This window comes from Metopolophium dirhodum, chromosome 1, assembly GCF_019925205.1.
Source record: "Metopolophium dirhodum isolate CAU chromosome 1, ASM1992520v1, whole genome shotgun sequence".
NCBI lineage: Eukaryota > Metazoa > Arthropoda > Insecta > Hemiptera > Aphididae > Metopolophium > Metopolophium dirhodum.
The window spans coordinates 109,588,497-109,608,388 of NC_083560.1; the positions used below are offsets into that span (position 1 = coordinate 109,588,497).

Consider the following 19,892-nt stretch of genomic DNA (forward strand, 5'->3'; position numbering starts at 1 on the left):
TTGGTGATTCATTTTGTTCGGCGATACAACACGGTGTTACAGATGATGATGGACTGGACTGCAAATATTGAGCATCAGTCAAAATCTCGGGAGAATCAGCTAAATAAGAATAAAGCAACAAGCAATAAGCATAAGCATAAGCATAAAGAACAAAAAAAAATAATAAATAAAAATGGTTATTGGTTAATCGGGAATGGCTATAGTCATAATCAGGCCTGTTGATTAATATAATATATTAATATAAAAGTTTAGTGGTCCAATGTAACACTTTTGAAGGTAGGAACAAAATTATATCTAATTATTATTATTTTTTTTGTTTTTTGTTTAAATTATGATTAAAAATTAAAAATCCGTATTATTTTTAATACTTTGCATTTTTTGAAAATGTTATGTTTAAAAAATAAAATATAAGTGCATATTTTTAGAGCATATTTGTACTTTTTTAAGCGCATAAGTGCTTGCATATTTAGTACTTTTTAAGTGCATTAAGTTCCGAGCCCTAGTCATAATAATATTATTATAATTCAAATTAATAATATTATTACATCATAATTTTAATTAATTAATTAATTTTTACACGATTACTTATAATAATCGTCCTTCATGTAAATCAGTTAATTGACTTTTGCCTCTCCCGGTTATATAGCATACATTTGCATAGCATTTAAATATATTTTATATAAAACCAAAAAATTAATCAAATGTGCGAACCCTAGGTATAAGCAATTTAGTTTGTTTTAATCTATAAATATGAGGTAGCTACTTACTCTTAGGCGAATTTTCAATATTACATACAGAATTTTTCTCAATTTCAGTCTTTTGAGTAGCTAGTTCTATTAATAGCTTTGTTCGTTTCATTATAATACTCTAAAAACATAGTTTACAAAATAAAAACAAAATCGCAGATTGGAAAAAAGCAAAGAAATATTGAGTGAACAATGACAGAAAGAACAATTACACTAAAAAAAAAAAAAAAAATTTGAAGTCAATAATGACGGAATGTATACTTACGGCGTTGTTCCTCTAGATAATGACGAAAAATTAAGTGTTTTTAGATGAAAAATGACGTAACTCTCACTTACGTCGTTGTGGCACCAGGATTAAACAAAAAAGTGTCACAAATAACAATTACGTCGTTGTAGAAATAAAAACAATGCACCGCGGTCGGTAGGCGAAACACAACTGATAACAACGTCATTGTTCCATTGGACATGTGATTAAAAACCGGTATTTTCAACAATGACGAAACTGCTTTCTAGCGGTCAATAATAGGTATTATACTTATGTCATTGTTCCATTCGATAAAATGAAATGTTATTGTACTGTTGTCGTACTTATGTCAAAAAGTCAAAAATTTGCACTTATGTCGTTGTTCCACCGGAGAAGCATATTATGTCACAAGTTGCAAAATTTGAGTCAATTTTAGTAAAATATTGCCAAATATTACTGGTTCTTTTATCTTGACTCATTTTTTAATTATAGGAATACTTTAATGTAATAATAATTACTGTAGAGTGTAGGTTTGTAATTATATTAGCTATAAAGATGTACACAATTTTACTTTGTATGAACTATAAGGCCGTGTTCTCACCAAAAGCAACTGATGACGGCAACGCGATAGAGATTCGAGTCTAGTTGTAGTTGAGTTGCCCAGTTGTTCTCATCTAAAAAATTAATATGAAACTTCAATGCAACTTCAATGCATATTCAGTTATCAAAATGTCTTCATCCGATGAGGATATGGTTGTAGCATTTATGTATTTGAGGTATAAAAAACAAAAAAAAAAAAATTGGGTTCATCCATATTATTGACTCAACGTCAACCACAGTTCATTTATACTAACAAGAGAATTAGACCAAGACCCAGCTAAATTTCATGGTTTTTATAGAATGAGTATTGAAAGTTTTCAAGAACTAGTAGAACTAATGAAGACTTCAATTCAAAAAAAAGATACCAACTATAGAAAAGCAGTGTCTGTTGAGGAAAGACTTCTAATTACAATAAGGTAATAATTAAATTAAATACAACTAAACTTTATTATATTTTTTATTTTTAGAATAATCAACAAAAATAAAATGACAATCTTTTATTAAATTAAAAAAAAAATAGAAATAGAATGTAAATTACTGTGAAAACTCTCACAAAACATAACATATTTTTTACAAATTAGGAAAAAAAATATTTTTATAATATATTAAAAAATTCAAAACCACTCTGAGCTGGATCAAATTGTTGATATTGATTACCTGTATTATCAGTTCTTGCCTCTGGTACTGTCGATAATGTAGAATAACTAGACGAACTTGAATGACTAGTTCTTGCCTCTGGTACTGTTGATAATGTAGAATAACTAGAGGAACTTAAATTACTAGATGGATTTAATGAACCTTGATCCTCTAAAATACAACCGATAACATCCAAAACTTTCCTTTTGAATTGTCTTTTTTGTTTGGGGTTCATTTGTTGTATATCCGGTAGTAAGCTCAACAAAAATTTTTGATCTGCACATTCATTTTTTTCTTTTTTCTTTCAAAGTATTCCATGAAAAAATTATCAACATCACTTATTTTACTATTTACTTTAATTTTTTTTGCGCTATGTTCTATTTTATCGTGATCGTCTGCTATATCTCGATGATTACTGAATAATTCAGATGATCCTGGTACTTTAACAGATTCTATTATTTCACCATTTGATTCCTCTTCAATATCTTCCATGTTAGTGTCCTTTTCCAATTCCGATGATTTCGATATATTTCCTTGTTGTTTCTTACCACTTTTAACAAATGGAATTATAAATTGCATAGCATCTTCTAAATAATATTTTTTTTTAAGGCCACCCGATGATCCACTTGGTACTTTTTGTCGTAAATGACGTAGAAATACTGTTCTTATGTTTTTCCATCGTTCTTTACATGTTTGAACTAAAATCATTTAAAAAATAATTTTATAAGACCTTTACAATTTAAATACTTATACAATACATGAGGTCCGTGAAGTTGGACGCACAATGTGAACATTTGTGCTCCAAATTTTGTTACAATATTCTTAATTCATATTACAACTATTTATCATATTACTTTTTTTATTTATTTTAGATTTTTTATTTACATTAAATTTAAAAAAAAAATAGTTTATCAATAATATATTAAACTTTTTTTAGATTTAAGGCAACAGGCGAAAGTTATAGAGCTATGACATATCATTTTATGAGAGGACTTACAACAATTAGTACCATTATTTCAAACACAACTGAAAATATTTGGAATGTACTACAACCAAAGTATTTGGATTCGCCATCACAAGAAAAATGGTTACAAATTTCTGACAGATTTTTTGAGCTATGGAATATCCCGAATTGTGTGGGCGCTATTGACGGTAAACATTTTCGAATAAAATGTTTACCGAACACAGGATCAACATATTTCAATTATAAAGGGTATTTTTCTATTGTGCTCATGGCTTGTGTCGATGCCGATGGATTATTTACGACGATAGATGTTGGTGAAGTTGGAAGAAATAGTGATGGTGCTGTATTTCGAACTTCAAATCTTGGACGTGCTTTAAATTTAGACATATTACAATTACCTCCTCCTAGACCTTTACCTTCAAGTAATAATGAAAATAATTTTCCATTTTATTTTGTCGCCGATGAAGCTTTCCCCCTCACTAAATATTTAATGAGACCTTATCCAAAACGAAGTTTGGATAGTAAAAAAGGGTGTTTAACTATAGACTTTCTAGAGGCCGTAATAGCGTCGAGTGTGCTTTTGGTATATTGGTATCCAAGTTTCGTTTATTTGAAGGGCCAATTTGTTGTAAGGAAGAAACTATAAATAATATTATAAAAGCTGCCTGTGTCCTACATAATTATATTCGTATCAAACAAGGAATATTTTCTCATCCTAAAATATTTGACACACAACAAGAAAATCGACAAGTTCAGGCTCAACAAAATCACGAGAGACAAGTAAGATCGTTATCAGAAGCACAACAAAACAGAGAAAAATTATGTGAATATTTTATGACACCCGCTGGTTCTATTCCATATCAATGGAATACTATAATTTAATTTAACTTAATTTAATATTTATATCATATTTGTTATATGATTATTATTACTTTTAATTTTACTTATTTAACAAATAATATGATACATCTATTTAATATTGTATCTGTATGTGCCTACATTGTTTATACGAGATTAATTAGTAATTACGTTTTTGATTTTTTGACAACATTTTACTTATTAGAATTGTTCGTTTTTTTTTGAAATGTCGTTCCATGCTTTTTCTTTTATGTCTTGTCGAGTGTAATTAGATGATGTTACATCATAAAGACATGGGTGACTTTCTATAAGTTGTACGAATGCCATATTTTCTTCTTGTTCATTTGCCATTTTAGATAAATTATTAACAAAATATGAAATTGATTATAAACCAGAGTAGGTAATAATCAAATAATTGAATTATTCAAAAAATCGAACTATTTACACTACCAACTAGACAAAAGAGACTGACACGTCGAGTTGCTCAAAAATAGTTTTCAAACAGTTGCGTTGTTTTCCAGTCCTGTTGCGACCTGTGAGAACACGTCAATTTAATAATACATGTCGCGTTGCGTCGCAGTTGCGTTGCCGTCATCAGTTGCTTTTGGTGAGAACACGGCCTAAGACTACACTACACAGTTAGTTGACAGACAGTTCACCGACTATAGGCGGTACAGACACCAAAATTATGCGTAATTATGCGCGGAACACCACAACAGCCGTTCCCGACGTCCGTCAGAACGCGTGCATACCGCAACTCCGATATCACCGGTACGCCGCCCGCAAAGGAAAGCTCATTTTCAGACAAAACCCCGTAACGTAAAACCCTTTCGAAAGCACCATAAAAATCAGCAGAACGTAAAGAATACGATGCATATTTTACATTGGTTTTAAGAAAGGCAGCAACAAATGCCAGAGAAGGAGCAGCTTGATAATAAGCAACCTGATTTAAGTCAGCAGCTATCTACCTCCGGAGTCGTAGTATCTGCACCAGTACGAGTGAATACCACCGCAGAAAATTCACACGTATTTCTTGCTACAGCATTAGTCAAGGTTCAGGACAAAAATGGTGGACATCGACAGTGCAGAGCCATCTTGGATAGTGGCTCTCAAGTCAACTTCGTTTCAAAGAGATATGCAAACTTACTGCAGCTAGCATGTAAGAAGTCTTCATTGGCAATAAGTGGTATTGGAGACAATCGTTTAAAGGCAAGGTCGTGCAGCGAGTTAAAAATCAAATCCAGAACTAGTGATTTTAATATCAAGATTTCTTGTTATGTATTGTCTAATATCGTGGGGAATCTAGCGTCCTGTCCAGAGCCTGCAGATGGATGGAAAATACCAGGTACTGTGTCTTCAAACTTGGCTGATCCAGACTTTCACCGTCCTCAAAGTGTTGACCTACTTATTGGAGGTGGCTCGTTCTTCGACATTTTGGGAACAACAAAAATACCATTGAATATAGGTTCAGTCACGCTTTATGAGAGTAACTTTGGATGGCTTGTAACGGGAGAACTGCCTAAACGTCAAACACCAACACTTTTGTCAATTGGACAGACGATAGAGGAGGATTGGAAGGTTCTCGGAATCGTTGAGGATACAAGCTATGGTCGAACATCAAGGGCGAATAAGAGAAGTCAAGAAGAGCTAGAAACAGTGCAACATTTTAAGCAATACACAATACGTGATGAGGAAGGGCGTTTTGTTGTACGACTTCCCATCAAGGAGACAATCAGTGAAATAGTCGAAACCTTACCTATGGCGATCGCACGATTCTTAAATGTAGAGAAAAGATTGCAGTATGACGAACACCTGAAGAACGAATACATACGATTTATGAATGAATATATTAAGATGGGGTATATGGTTGAAGTACTGGAAAATTCAGTTCAAACGCAGAAACACTTCTATCTGCCGCACCATTCAGTAATAAAGGCATCAAGTTTAACGACAAAGGTTTGAGTGGTTTTCGATGCTTCCGCCAAGAGCGCATCTGGTGTCTCTCTTAACGACGTTCTGAAATGCGGTCCTACTGTTCAGCAAGATTTATTTTCTATACTTGTTCGCTTCCGTAAGCATCAATTTGTCTTAACTTCCGATATAGAGAAAATGTTTCGGCAAATCAAAATCGCAATAGAAGACTGGGACCTACAAAGAATTGTTTGGAGATTCAGTCCTGAGGAATTACTTCGTTCATATCAACTCACTACAGTAACATACGGAATGACTCCTGCTTCATTTCTATCTACCTATTGTCTAATAGAACACGCGAAAAGTGTCGAAAAGCAATTCCCGTGCGCTTCAAAAGTGATTGCCGAAGATTTCTATATGGATGATTTAATGACGGGAGCCGACACCGAGGATGACTGCTGTCAATTACAAAGAGAAGTAAGCACAGTGCTAGATTCAGCAAAGCTACCGTTAAGGAAATGGTGTTCCAATTCCGAGTTAGTACTGCAAAACATGTCGAAGTGTGTTAACGATCCCTTGTTTGTGTTGGATATCGGAGACGATGACACTGTCAAGTCATTGGGACTGCAGTGGAAACCAATTGCCGACCTATTTCAATTTGAAATCGTATCAAGATCCATGGAAGGTACATTGACAAAAAAAGCTATACTCTCAGACCTAAACAGAATTTTTGATCCACTCGGTTTCCTGTCACCGGTTCTAGTGAAGGGAAAAATATTTCTACAACAGCTCTGGTCCATGAAGGTAGATTGGGATGCAAGGCTTCCGTTAAACATACAGGAAAGATGGGGTACATTTTACGAAGATCTGGAGCGACTGAAATATTTATCCATTCCCAGAAAGGCCATACCTGAACGAACTGATATCATAGATTTACACGGGTTTTGTGACGCATCCGAAGAAGCGTATGCGGCCTGTATCTACATTCGTTCTCAGAGCAGCGATGGAAAATGGCATTCCAGACTTATTTGTGCAAAAACTCGAGTGGCTCCGTTAAAAGGAAATACAATACCATGACTTGAATTGAATGGTGCCTTGTTATTAACTGAATTGGCTCAACGGGTCGCTGATTCATGGCAAATCAATATTCATCAGTTCAAACTATGGACGGATTCAACTATAGTTTTAAGGTGGTTGAATAGCCAGCTGGCTAAAAATCTATGTTGCCAATCGAGTAGCTCAAATTATGGATATTACAGAGGTCAGCCAGTGGAACCATATAGGCACGCAGGAAAACCCAGCAGATATCCCTTCAAGAGGTTTAAGACCACGGGAACTGTTAGCGGCAAGATTGTGGTGGAACGGACCTACCTGGTTGGAAAGTGATGAGAAGGATTGGATCTTGAATCCGATAACCCATAATGATGAGCTACCCGAAGTACGCAAAGTGAAGCTAGTGCTATTAGTGATCAAACCGTTGAATAGTATATTAGAACACTACTCTGAATGGAATTGTATGCTACGAGGAGTTGCTTGGTTAACGATCTATTCGAAGTACATGCGTAAGAAAATCAATGGGCCTCAATCCCTAACAATATCAGATTTGGACAAAGCGAGGAAATCAATTTTAAGAATGGTCCAAGCTGATTGTTTCAGTAAAGAGATCTCGTCACCAGAAAGGGGACTAGAAGTACCAAGAAATAGCAAGTTGCATAGTTTGAATCCCTTCCTGCGCGATGGGTTAATACTTGTTGGTGGAAGACTCGAGAATTCAGACATAGCCGATAGACAAAAACACCCTATAGTATTGCCTGCTAGTCATAAAATAACCAGGCTAATATTTGAAGCATACCATCTCGAGCTACTTCATGGAGGACCTCAGCTCATGTTATCTGAAGTTAGACGTCTTTACTGGCCACTGCTAGGTCGAGTAACCGCGAGATCAGTGGTATGGCATTGTGTCAAATGTACAAAGGCACGTCCACGTTTCAATAATCCAACTATGGCACCACTCCCAAGAGACCGAGTTCAGTATACTAGACCTTTCACAGGTGTAGATTTTGCTGGACCCATATATATTCGCAGTGGTTTGAGGCGTGTAGCTGCTAAGAAGGCTTGGATTGCTATATTTGTTTGCTTCTCAACGAAGGCCATACATTTGGAGTTGGCTGACGATCTTTCAAGTAAGTCTTTCATGGCGACATTTCGTTGTTTTATGGCTAGAAGAGGAAAATGTGCTAAGGTTTTTAGTGACAATGACACAAACTTTGTTGGGGCTCAAAAGGAGTTAATTTCAATGATGAAAAAAGCCAGTGTTGATCTTGAGAAAGAAGGTATTGAGTGGCATTTCAACCCGCCTTCTGCTCCACATTTTGGTGGTATATGGGAGAGTGTCGTGAAGAGTATGAAACACCACATGAAGAGAGTTATATCTGATCACAAGCTTACGAATACAGAAATGCGAACTCTCTTGTGCCAAATCGAGGCTTGTCTCAATTCCAGACCGATGACTCCACTAAATAGTGATCCTTCTGACTTGGTAGTCCTTACTCCATCTCACTTCTTGATTGGAGAAGCTATGTTGTTACCAGATGAACTAAACATATCTAAGGAAGAGCCCAATGGTCTACGTAGATGGCAACTAGTGCAAAATTTGATGCAGAACTTTTGGAAGCGGTGGTCGAGAGAGTATCTACCACAGACTCAAATTCGTGGCAAGTGGACAAGCAAGAGCGCACAGCTAGCAAAGAACGATGTCGTTATTATCAAAGATGATTGTATGCCTCCAGCCAGATGGAAGTTAGGATTGGTTATGGAATTGCATCCTGGCTCTGATGGTGTAGTCCGGGTTGTCACCATAAGAACAGCAAACGGAACGCTCATGCGTCGGCCAGTAATCAAATTATGTCGACTACCGACTGAAAAGGACAACAGCTCAGTTGAAAACCAGGATTTTCAACGGGGGGAGAATGTTGCCGCCGCAACAGTTTAAATATTATAGATTAGGTAATTAAGAAAAATCGGTCACGGGAGGAACAGCTGGTCTCACACATATCACTATTCGTATTGTTTATTTTTGTTTTAGTTATTATTGAATTTGTAGATGTATCGTGTGAGTTATATAATATGTAGATTACACCGCGTTATCGTACGCCGCCGCCGTGCGTCTGCTGGATTATATTAGCACGGCCGCCGATTATATTGTTGTTCTGTACCGTAAGCCGTAGAGTCAGGACCATATTATTATTAATTATATTGAAGTGTTAAACAGTTTTTTGTATGTGATTATTACTTATTAGCAAAAAGTGCTTAAGTGTGATTTATATTTATTATTTGTGAGCCATAAGGGCTAAGTCTAATTTATTTTATTATTATATTTTTTTTTTTACGTGTACCTAAAATCACATATATATATATTTTGCATATACATATATTATACTTTGTTGTGCAATACTCGCGGGTTGTCAACCGTGTCACCGTGATATCCTTTTGTATTATATTTTTATCGTTAATTATTATTACTAGATGTAGGACTAGCTGGCCAGTCTGAGCTCCACAAAACTGTGAGTTATTATTGTTATTTTTGTTATTATTATTATTATTATTATTGAGCCAGAAGGGCTACATATCGTATTTATTATTGTGCCAGAAGGGCCATACGTTATTAATTATACTTTGTTGGGCCAAAAGGGCCATATCCTAACATATTAATATTGTAATTTTATTCGTCTATAAGAGACGTACTTATATATATTTAATATTGTTTGTATTCGTCTATAAGAGACATTTACTTATATACATATATATATATATTAATTAATATTGTTTATTCTGTTTGGTCATAAGGGCCGTGTTATTCATTATATTATATTTTATTACCATTCAAATCATTTTTGTTACCATTATTTCAACTTAGTTACCTTCTTGTGAGTTTTTAATTATTGTAAACACACCACATATATACACACAAATACACAAATACACATTTAACACAACACGCACTACATAGCTCAACAGTATTTGCCCGGCAATCCCGACCACTATTGTTTGAGCTATTACCCCATTACACACCCAGCTACTTCTCCACACTTCTAAGACCTAGGTGTTAGTGGGGCACAATATAAATTGGTGACCGGGCGCGCGTATTATTACTATACGCTCCCGGCCCGTACACAGCCACTTGGCAATATTTTCAGATGTATGACGCTCATCAAGTTCTAACACTCCAAGTACCACACTTTCTAAATTTAATTTGCACAAACTTAGAAAATGAACTGTAATACCAAGATAACTTTTGGTATTGATAGTATCTGTCCATATGTCTGTAGTAAGTGTGATACTTTCCACCAAAGATAATTTATTTTTTATTTGACCCGATAATACATCGTACTTAGAACTAATAAGCAGTGGCGTATCTATGTGTTTAAGTACGGGGGTGCAGCTAATTTTTCGGGCCCCTTATCATAGATGCATTTTATAAGACACAAACAAAAATTTAGGAAGGTCAATTTTTAGTTTAGCTTTCGCTAAAAAAGTGACCTCGACAAAATGTTTCCAAAACTATATGTGGCACAACTGGCATAATAATGAGACAAAGGAGTTACATTTACATGTTGTTGAGTTACATGTTTTATTTTAAGGAACATTGAGGAGATTCAATTTAAAATATTTAATTTCAATGTTTTTAAAAAATAATAGTTAAGCTTAAGCATAAAACAAAAACTATAAAATACTGTGTAGAACACTAGCTAAAGACAATACCTACTAACTATATAAAATAAAACAATGTAACAAATTAATTTCTTTATAAATACACTTAAGTGACATAAATACTTTAACCTTTAAGGCTTTAAATTAAATTATATCAAGAAATTTTTCCGTCTTGACTTGGCATTTGCAAAATTGTTGATAATTTTTTCGATGGCGATATTAATTGTTTGCTCTCGCTCTATGTTTAATACTGCTAAACTGCTTAGGCGATCTTGATTGCAGGTGTTTCTCAAGTAGTTTTTTATCAATTTGAGCTTTGAGAAGGAGCGTTCGGCGGATGCCACTGTAACTGGTATACACATAAATATGATACAAGCACTCAAAATATCAGGAAAACTGCTAGGCAAACTATTACTTATGATAAATTGTGCTAAATCTTTTATAGTCTTTATCTCACTATTGATAATTACTGTTTTCAATGCAATAAGTTGACGTGCGAAATCCGATGTAATATCATTTTCATACTTCAATACAAAATCATATGAAGATTTTATTATATCGCTATCGTTAAGTTTTAAAAGAGTGGTTGGAGTTAAAAATCCAAATGAATCAGCAACATCATGAGTACCTTCAAACCGTGAAATAAGTTGTGATAATACTGTACCAATTGTTGGCAAAAAAATATTCACTTTAAAGTTTTCTTCTGTGACATTTAGTCGATAGTCACCATCTAACTCATCATAATGTTTCTTTGCAAAAATGTTTCGTTTATTAAAAAATGAAGTAGATATTCCCCATTTTAAACATAATTCATTCGCATTTTTTAAAATATCTTCAAAACTGTTTCTGAGCTTTTGAGTCGTTTGTACAGCATTTCGAAGCATATTAGACGCTTGGTCTAAAGTTATATTAACATTCTGTAATGGTTTTGAAATTCCTTGAAGGGCTCGAAGTATGGGTTCCCATAAGCATAGTATTAAAACAAATTCCCTATTTTCAATTTGCTTTTTTAATCCCACAGCCAATTTTTTTTCATTTGTTTTAGAACTTGTAAGAACAATTTGAGTCAAAACTTTTAGAACATCAACAAATCTAGTTTTCAGTGCAAACACAGCATCATGACGTGCCTCCCACCTAGTGGGGCAGACTTTTTTCAAAACTTTAGCTCGAATTTTATTAGAAATATCACTTTTGAAAGCCAACAAAGCCCATCTTGGTCCACTACTACTGAAAAAATTGAATATTGCTTGAACCGTATCAAAAAAATTAATTATTTTTTGGTGACTTTTTGCCGCATCAGATATAACTAAGTTTAGGTTATGAGAACAGCAATGCACAAATGCAGCAGAGGGTACAATATATTTAACTCTTGTCTGTACACCATTATGTTTGCCACTCATTACTGATGCTCCGTCATATCCTTGTCCCCGGCATTTTGTGATATCTAAATTAAGTTTTATTATAATTTTTCGAATAAGTTGTTCGTAATCTTTTGCAGTATGGTGCTTGAGTTCATAAAAACCAATAAAAGACTCTTTTATTTCAAATTTGTGTTCTTCGTAATTAACTTTTACGTATCTAATTATAATACTTAATTGGTCTACTTTAGTCAAATCCTGGGTTGAATCCATTATTAAAGAAAAATATTGACTAGTTCTAATTTCATCGCAAATTTTTTTAACAATTTCGGAAGAGAATATTTCAATTAATTCATTAACAATAGTGTGGCTAAGATATTTTACACAGTCTTTGTCATTACTTATTAATTTATTCAAAACTGGATCATAGTCAGCAAGTAATCTAACGGTCCTTAAAAAGTTGCCTTCAGCAAATTTATTACAATCACCAAATTTTCCTTCTTTCCCTCGAAAGAGTAGGGGAACAGGGGGCTAAATGATACACTTTTGGTCATTATTGATTTTACTCGGAACCAGTTCAAAAAAATGTCACTTTTTTTTCTGTTTCAGATATATATAGGTATAATGATTAAAGTCACTTGACATTGAAAACTTAGAAAATATTTTTTATAAATGAAAAAAATTCTTCAAAAAAAAAAAAATAATGTAACACATTACCCCATGGTGGGGCAATGTGTTACAGCACCCGGGGTAAATTGATACAAAAAATTTATAATGACTACTAAATAGAATAATGACAAACTATTGTAAATTAAAACATTTTTTTTTAATCAAATACATTTTCCGTGCATACAAATATTGTTAACATTGTAAATATACATGTATATAATATACCTTTATTTCAAAATACATTTTTCAAACTACCTTTCTTAGGCAAATAAATTATTAAACATGTGTCAACATTTTATTAGAAAATTGAAAGTTAAACATAAACAACCTAAACAGAAATAAATATACTAACAACAACTAGATACTAGAATTTATATCAAATTATCTCTTAGGTAAACTTAATTATTAAATTAGGTAAATAATTAATTAAAAACATAATCAGTCCATTAGAAACACTTTCTTTGGTAAATAAAACATACTTTTTAAATATTCATAATTATTAAAAATAAAATCATTCCATTAGACACACCTTCTTTGGTTATTGAAAATAAAAAATGTAGACACCATTAAATTATTGTAAAAAAAAATTAGTCCATTGAACACATGGCACAAGTAAAAGTGTCAAGATTTTTTTTAGTCGTGCAAGTTACATGAGCCCAGAGCTTGCATTGTAAACATTGTACCCAATCTTTTTCAGACTTTCTCGACTGTGAATATGGCCCACTACACATCAGACAAAACGTTTCCATTTCTTCATCTTCTGCATCTACTGTAGTGTGTGACTTAGCAAGTTTCAGTTTTTTACATGCTTTTACTTTTTTTGGATATTTTATTGCCATTTTGTTTTTCTTTTCTTGTCTTATATTATGCTCATTTTGAATTTTTTCCTTTTCAGGAGTATCTGTTAAAATAGTAGATTTTCTTTTTCTCACTTGACGTTTACCATCCATTTTACGAGCACCAGCTTTTGGAAATGGTCGAATTAGTTCAGGTGACACATGATTGTCAGATGTTTTATTCTGAACCAATTCTGAAGTGGTAGGAGGTTCAATTGGCTGATCAATATTATTGTTATTATTTTCATTAGTTTTATTATTATTAGTTATATCATAAGAAACATCTTGTGAACCGTCATTCATTTCCTGTGGTCGATCAGTTACATAGCTCGGCATGAAATCTTCCTCAGTAAATATATCCAGATTGTAAGGATATATTCCTGATACTTTAAAACCAGACTGAATGTTGGACATTGTAGCAGCCATTGGTAATGCCTGTTTGACAATAAATGGTATATCGTAAATAGTCATTGGTCTCCCATGGTTAGAGCGCATCCAAGAATCACTGAACTTATGAGTAAACGTTTTAAATGACCTAAAGACAGATCGATCCAATGGTTGCAGCTTATGGGAGCAATGAGGAGGGAAGGATAATAATATTATACCATTGCCAATTGTAGCAGGTAGTTTTAAATCTAAAAAAAAATATACCAAATAACTACCTATAATTAAATGACATTTAAAAAAAATGAATATAATATAATATAATAAACATACTAGGATCAGTTATTTTTTTTTTATAACGTTGTAATGTCATGACATTTACATTATGTTTTTTAGCAGCATCACGGAGGCTCATTTTACCATCAATTACTTCTTGGACCGCTTTATCATAGATAACTTGTGGTGTTGTACCAAAACTGGTCTTTCTTTTGTAATTTCTTACCATATTAATCACTTCTAAATATAAAACAAAATATCAAATAGGCACCAAGATAGGTAGGTAAACGGTTTTATGATTATAAACTGTGGTCGGGGTTAACTGTTACATCAAATTGTATAACAGTTTACCCCGTAACAATTGGCCCCGTTCGGCCATTTTAAGTTGTTTTAGTTATAACACATTGAATATTTTACATACAAAAGAAATTCCAACATAATTTCATTGAGTAGATATTGTGTAAGAAAATTAGTTAGAAAAACTTACCTTACGTGACAATTTGACGGGAATTAGTTAACAAGTCTTGGACGTAAAATTATTTTTTTTTTAATCAAAATTCATGTTTTGTGTAATAACTGTTTCTATTTATTTGTGTTCGAGTTGGCTTATCAATATCTAATTGACCATCATGGAAGCCGATAATTTGGTCAAAAAATTACAGTGTTACCAACATCGTACAAAAAGTAACGGCTATTGTAACACATTGCCCCGTGTTCCCCTATTACCGGTAGTTAAAAAAAGTATTATTTTTATTATTCGTTCTAAAACATTGCGCCAAAAATCTGCTTCTTCAGAAATTTGTCGTTCGAGCTGTTCATCAATAATTTTATTTTTATTCCATAAGCTTCTTACTTGTACGGCTTCAATATGCTGAGTAGATGATTCATGTTTTGATATCTTTTGGGCAAGATGTTGCCAATCATTTACTCCATCAACCTAATTAGAATAATAATTTTTGTTAAGACGGTCGGCAAAAAGCCAACACGTTTCACAATATACCATGTCCAATATAATGGAATAACACAGCCAAGTTCGAGGAATTTTAAAACCTGATTTCGTGTTCATAAAATAATACTCAATTGAGAATTTCCTATTTGAATCATTACGAGGGAAGTTAATATCGGGTTTACATGGTCCAAATGACATAATTAGCCTTTTTGTTTGGGCATCCAAAACTTTGTCACTAAATTTACCACGATCGGAAGGATAACGGCAGGTTAAATCCAAGTCTATGAACAATAATGAAAAAATACTGATAGAAATTTGTTTAACTAAAAATTAGTTTGATTTACATAATAGATAATTCTTAGGTACTGCTCAAAAGCCAATTATATTAAAATTTAACCACATCATTAAAAATGTTAAAAATTTAATTTGTAGGTACCTGTAGATGAACTATGTTCTGGTTCAGGAGTGAAGGTTTCAATGATATCTGACTTGTCTGAGGTTGTGTCATTCAAAGTTATACTAGGCTCTACATTTGGAATCACTACAATAATAATTAAATTTACAGATTTTTAGTAATTTATAGAAATTCATTTTTCCTTAAACTTAATTGTTAGTGAAAAAAAAGGACCAAAACCAATCTACATATTATATAATATTATTATAAATAAATAATGTAATATCTAAATCTATACATATTTTTAAATATTTTTGAAAAATATTTCAATTGAGGTCAACAAAATGTCAAAAAATAGAAGTCACAAAATTACCTATTAAACATTATAGTTTATAAATTTTGTTTATTAAAATAAAAATGTATGATAAATATAATGAAATTTAAAATAAAATAAAAAAATGTTGTTAATAATAAAAAATTGTTTTATTTAAAAAAAAACCAAAATATTTAATTTAATTTGTACCTTTCGATGAACTATGTTCTGGTTCAGTTGTGAAGGATTCAATTATGTTTAAAGTTGTATCATTTAATGCAGTAGGCTTTGTATTTGGTTGTGTAATATTACTGTTAATGGTATTTTCTTCATAAGGAACGGCACTAGAAAAAAAAACTGTTTATTTTGGGTAGTTTTAAGATTTTCTCTTGTTCTTCTTTTTTCTTTTTTCGTTTTTCACAGCCACTAGGAACTCTTTTAGACATGGTCACAGCTCACAATTCACAGTATTAAAAATAAAAAATAAATAGTACCACACTACCACGTACTAAAATGGCAAGAATTAAGATAATAAGTGACAATCAACATGACAGCTCACGAGTCACGATAAGAAACGCGTAGTCTACAATCATAGAATAATATACTCTATGTCTACAATAGAGCATTATGCATTATTTCCGTGGATAAAACCAGTCAACACACACACGCGTGCAAGCGCCGTCCAGTGGTAGTGTTGTCACCTCCAAAAATAGCCCAATATGCTCGAGCAATGTTATTGTGAATTTAATATCTGTATTTATAATCAATGATAATATCAATACAGCTGTTTTGACGTTGTCACTTGTCGGTGCCGCTCGAACGCAGTACAAAAATATTTGACGACACTGCTACTTTTTATTTATATTAACATTATTTAGTCAACTAAAAACTTACATGATAAAAAATAAAAGTTTCAGTATTCAGTCGCTATTTGTTAAATAGAGGCTCCAGGGCCCCATTTATAAAAAAAACAGCTAAGGGCCCTGGTGCAATGCACCTCCTGCACCCCCTCTAAGTACGCCACTGCTAATAAGTTTAGTTATTGTCTTTCTTGATGGTGCTTTATACAATGGCAGAGCTTTTTTGATGAAGTAGTTGAAACCATCTTTTTCAGTGGAAGAAAGCGGCATGTTGTCTTTCACCAACATATAAATCAATGCATTTGTGATGGTTACATTTTTTGTGCCTCCACCTAAAAAAAAATTATTAAGATTTAAAAATAAAGTTAACATACATGTTTATTAAAAACTAGTTAATTTAGGCATACAAACATATATTATTATATTATATTGTTTAGTTTTTAATATTGCTACCTATTATAGATCATGCAATTATAAAATAAAATAAAATACAAATGTTTTGTTAAATCCCTGAATACTTAAATATTGCCTCTTACTTTCATATGATCTGAATTCACTAATTGATTGATAGATTGTTGGTTGTATTAATTTCGAACTCGTTGACGATCTGCTTGCAGTAGTTAGATTTGATACCACAGACAATGTATCGCTCGTTTTTGATATCAACGAGTCATAATCAGAATGTAGGGAACATGAAGATTCTGGTCGAGACTGAGAAACCACTGTATCCAAGGTGGTTTGAGCACCAGACTGAAATTAAAAATTAATATCATATATTTTAAACATATGAAATGTCCATGTCATTATATTGACATATTTCAATAGTTAAATCATAATACTTACCACGGACTGAACAAATAGAGAATCGGCTTCATCGTCTTAAACTGAAGTGTAAACAATGGTGTTTGACTTAGAACATTTAGCATTTTTTGAGGTATTTAATGAGGGGTGCTTGCGCTTTAGGTGCTGCTTTAAGTTGGTTGTATTGCCACTAGTTCTTACGACAACATTACATAATTTACAACAACCACCCTTATGAGGCTTATCAACTTTCACAAAGTAATTCCACATGTTTGAAGTCGAAGACATTGTACTATTGTATAATACTATAATGTATTCACTACTTCTCTAAACTGAACCACTGCACAGGGCACACTCCACACGTATTCACAAACCACAGCTGTACACGACACACGTAAACGATTAACGAAGAACGGAAGAACCGAAGAACAATATGACAATTGACAATTGACAGTAAATACTACTAAATAGTCAAACTGTCAAAAACCAAAGTGGCAAAGTGTTTAGTGTATAATAGTGTATAATATAATCACTATAATACTATTATGTATATTGTAGAATATAGATAAGCCCGATAACGTGGTCAGGACGGTTAGCCGTTAGGTATAAACCATAGGGCATAGAGTAGTAAGCGAATAATCTTGCAGTATCATTATCAAAAATATTTATTACAATCACAGTTGTAGATATCTTGAACCGTGATTACAATTACCATTATTATCATGTAAAAGAAAATGTGACCAATACAAAATTTCAAAAAAATACAAGAAAAAAAATATGAGAAAATCGGATAAAATCGGCCAAAAAAAAATCGATTTCACAAAAAAATCGCCCTAGCAGAATCGATTTAAAAATCGATAAATCGACCAAAAAAAATCGCCCATCACTATTTCGCACCCTGAGACCTTTGTGTTTATACGCCGCCGTCAGAGCCGACCCTATACACACCGTTGCTTCAACAAAACCGTGAGTTTAATTGTTACATTCCCACCCCTTATATGTAAACCCATAATAAACTATTTTTATTGTAAACTCTCCAGAGTATAATTGAAATTGATGTTATAAGACATATATTTTGTATCAAAATAAGATGATGAGCATATTGGTTCAAAATAAATAAACGAAAATAATTACCAACCAATAGCGTTTCATTACATTGGCCCAATACAATTTGGAAAATTTGCCAATTTCTGATAACCATTTGCAATTTCTTTCCATTTATCTTCAGTAGGTTCAGCCATACATTCAGTTTTAAGCTGCCAAATATTGTTACATACGTCTTCAATGATACCACTTATTGTTGAGATACCCATACGATATGTGTAATGGAGATCAGTCATTGTATTTCCTGTTGCTAAATACCTAATCAATAAAATAAATAGGTATTTCAAAAATTAAGCAAAGTAGGTACCCATAAGGATTTATCGTCAGTACTAGTAGTAGTTAGTTAGTAGTAGTTAGAGTTGGTAATTTATACAAATACATGAATAAAAATTACTCATAGCATAATTCATAATTATTATATAAAGTAAATATTATAATATTTAGCTTTTTTTGCATATAAAACGAAAGAAAAACAGTGAAATGCAGGTCAAATAAACTGTAGCGAAAATAATATTTTTTTCTTATAAATTATAAATAAATCGTAGAGGTTAGTGTTATATAAATAATATTTTTAAAAGTATATTCATTATAAAATTGTATTTTCTCGGGGAATTATATGATCTATGAAATACTTTATTTTTAAACAGTTGAAAAAGTTCAACAACGTTGGAAAAGTGCGAGGGACGCCAAAATCAGATCCATTGCAGCAAGAAAAAAATTAAAATCTGGATCTGGAAGAAAAAATGTTAAAACCTAGATGTATGAGCAGCAACTACAGTTTTTGGAATCTTTAACTCAACCCAATATGTAAGTAAAAATAGTATTCCGAAAACAAATAATATAATATAATATAATGATAATATAGGTTGACTTTTTTATATATTTTTTACACTTCTTGGCTACAGAATGAAATACTTATGACTTATGATACACTTATTTGTTTTGAATTTAAATTCCTTAGTTATAAAAAATTCTAGCATTAACTATGGAAATAAAAAATGGTTCTGGTCAGACTCCAAATTATCCTACTCCTACTATGTATCAAAACACTATAAATCCCAACGATCCTTTTTATTTTTCACATCAGCAGCAGTATTCACATTTCTTACCAATAAACCCGCAAATACAACAATCTTCCACTTCTATGTCCAACACCTCCTGCAGCCTAACTTACCAATCAAATTCTTAATTATTATTTTTATAATTTACATAATGAAATTTGTATTGCTCATTTTGGGTTTACTTTAATTGTTATGGAAATAATAATTTTTTAAATATT

The 19,892-nt window shown here is 32.5% G+C and overlaps 3 protein-coding genes and 1 pseudogene across 3 annotated transcripts; 3 read left to right on the forward strand and 1 right to left on the reverse strand.

Moving 5' to 3' along the window:
- The first annotated feature begins 3,458 nt into the window (after positions 1 to 3,458).
- On the forward strand, positions 3,459 to 4,072 carry LOC132950082 (uncharacterized; annotated as a pseudogene).
- Positions 4,073 to 4,746: 674 nt separating this feature from the next.
- Positions 4,747 to 6,010, forward strand: LOC132950092 (uncharacterized). Its single transcript, XM_061021318.1, has 2 exons — positions 4,747 to 4,819; positions 4,944 to 6,010. The coding sequence occupies exons 1-2, from the start codon at positions 4,747 to 4,749 to the stop codon at positions 6,008 to 6,010; spliced, it is 1,140 nt and encodes a 379-aa protein (XP_060877301.1).
- A 1,195-nt stretch (positions 6,011 to 7,205) lies between these two features.
- On the forward strand, positions 7,206 to 8,951 carry LOC132950099 (uncharacterized). The gene has a single exon (XM_061021330.1). It carries the CDS (start codon positions 7,206 to 7,208, stop codon positions 8,949 to 8,951), a length of 1,746 nt encoding a protein of 581 aa, XP_060877313.1.
- A 1,867-nt stretch (positions 8,952 to 10,818) lies between these two features.
- Positions 10,819 to 11,553, reverse strand: LOC132950108 (uncharacterized). The gene has a single exon (XM_061021339.1). The coding sequence runs from the start codon at positions 11,551 to 11,553 to the stop codon at positions 10,819 to 10,821; it is 735 nt and encodes a 244-aa protein (XP_060877322.1).
- Between the last annotated feature and the right edge of the window lie 8,339 nt (positions 11,554 to 19,892).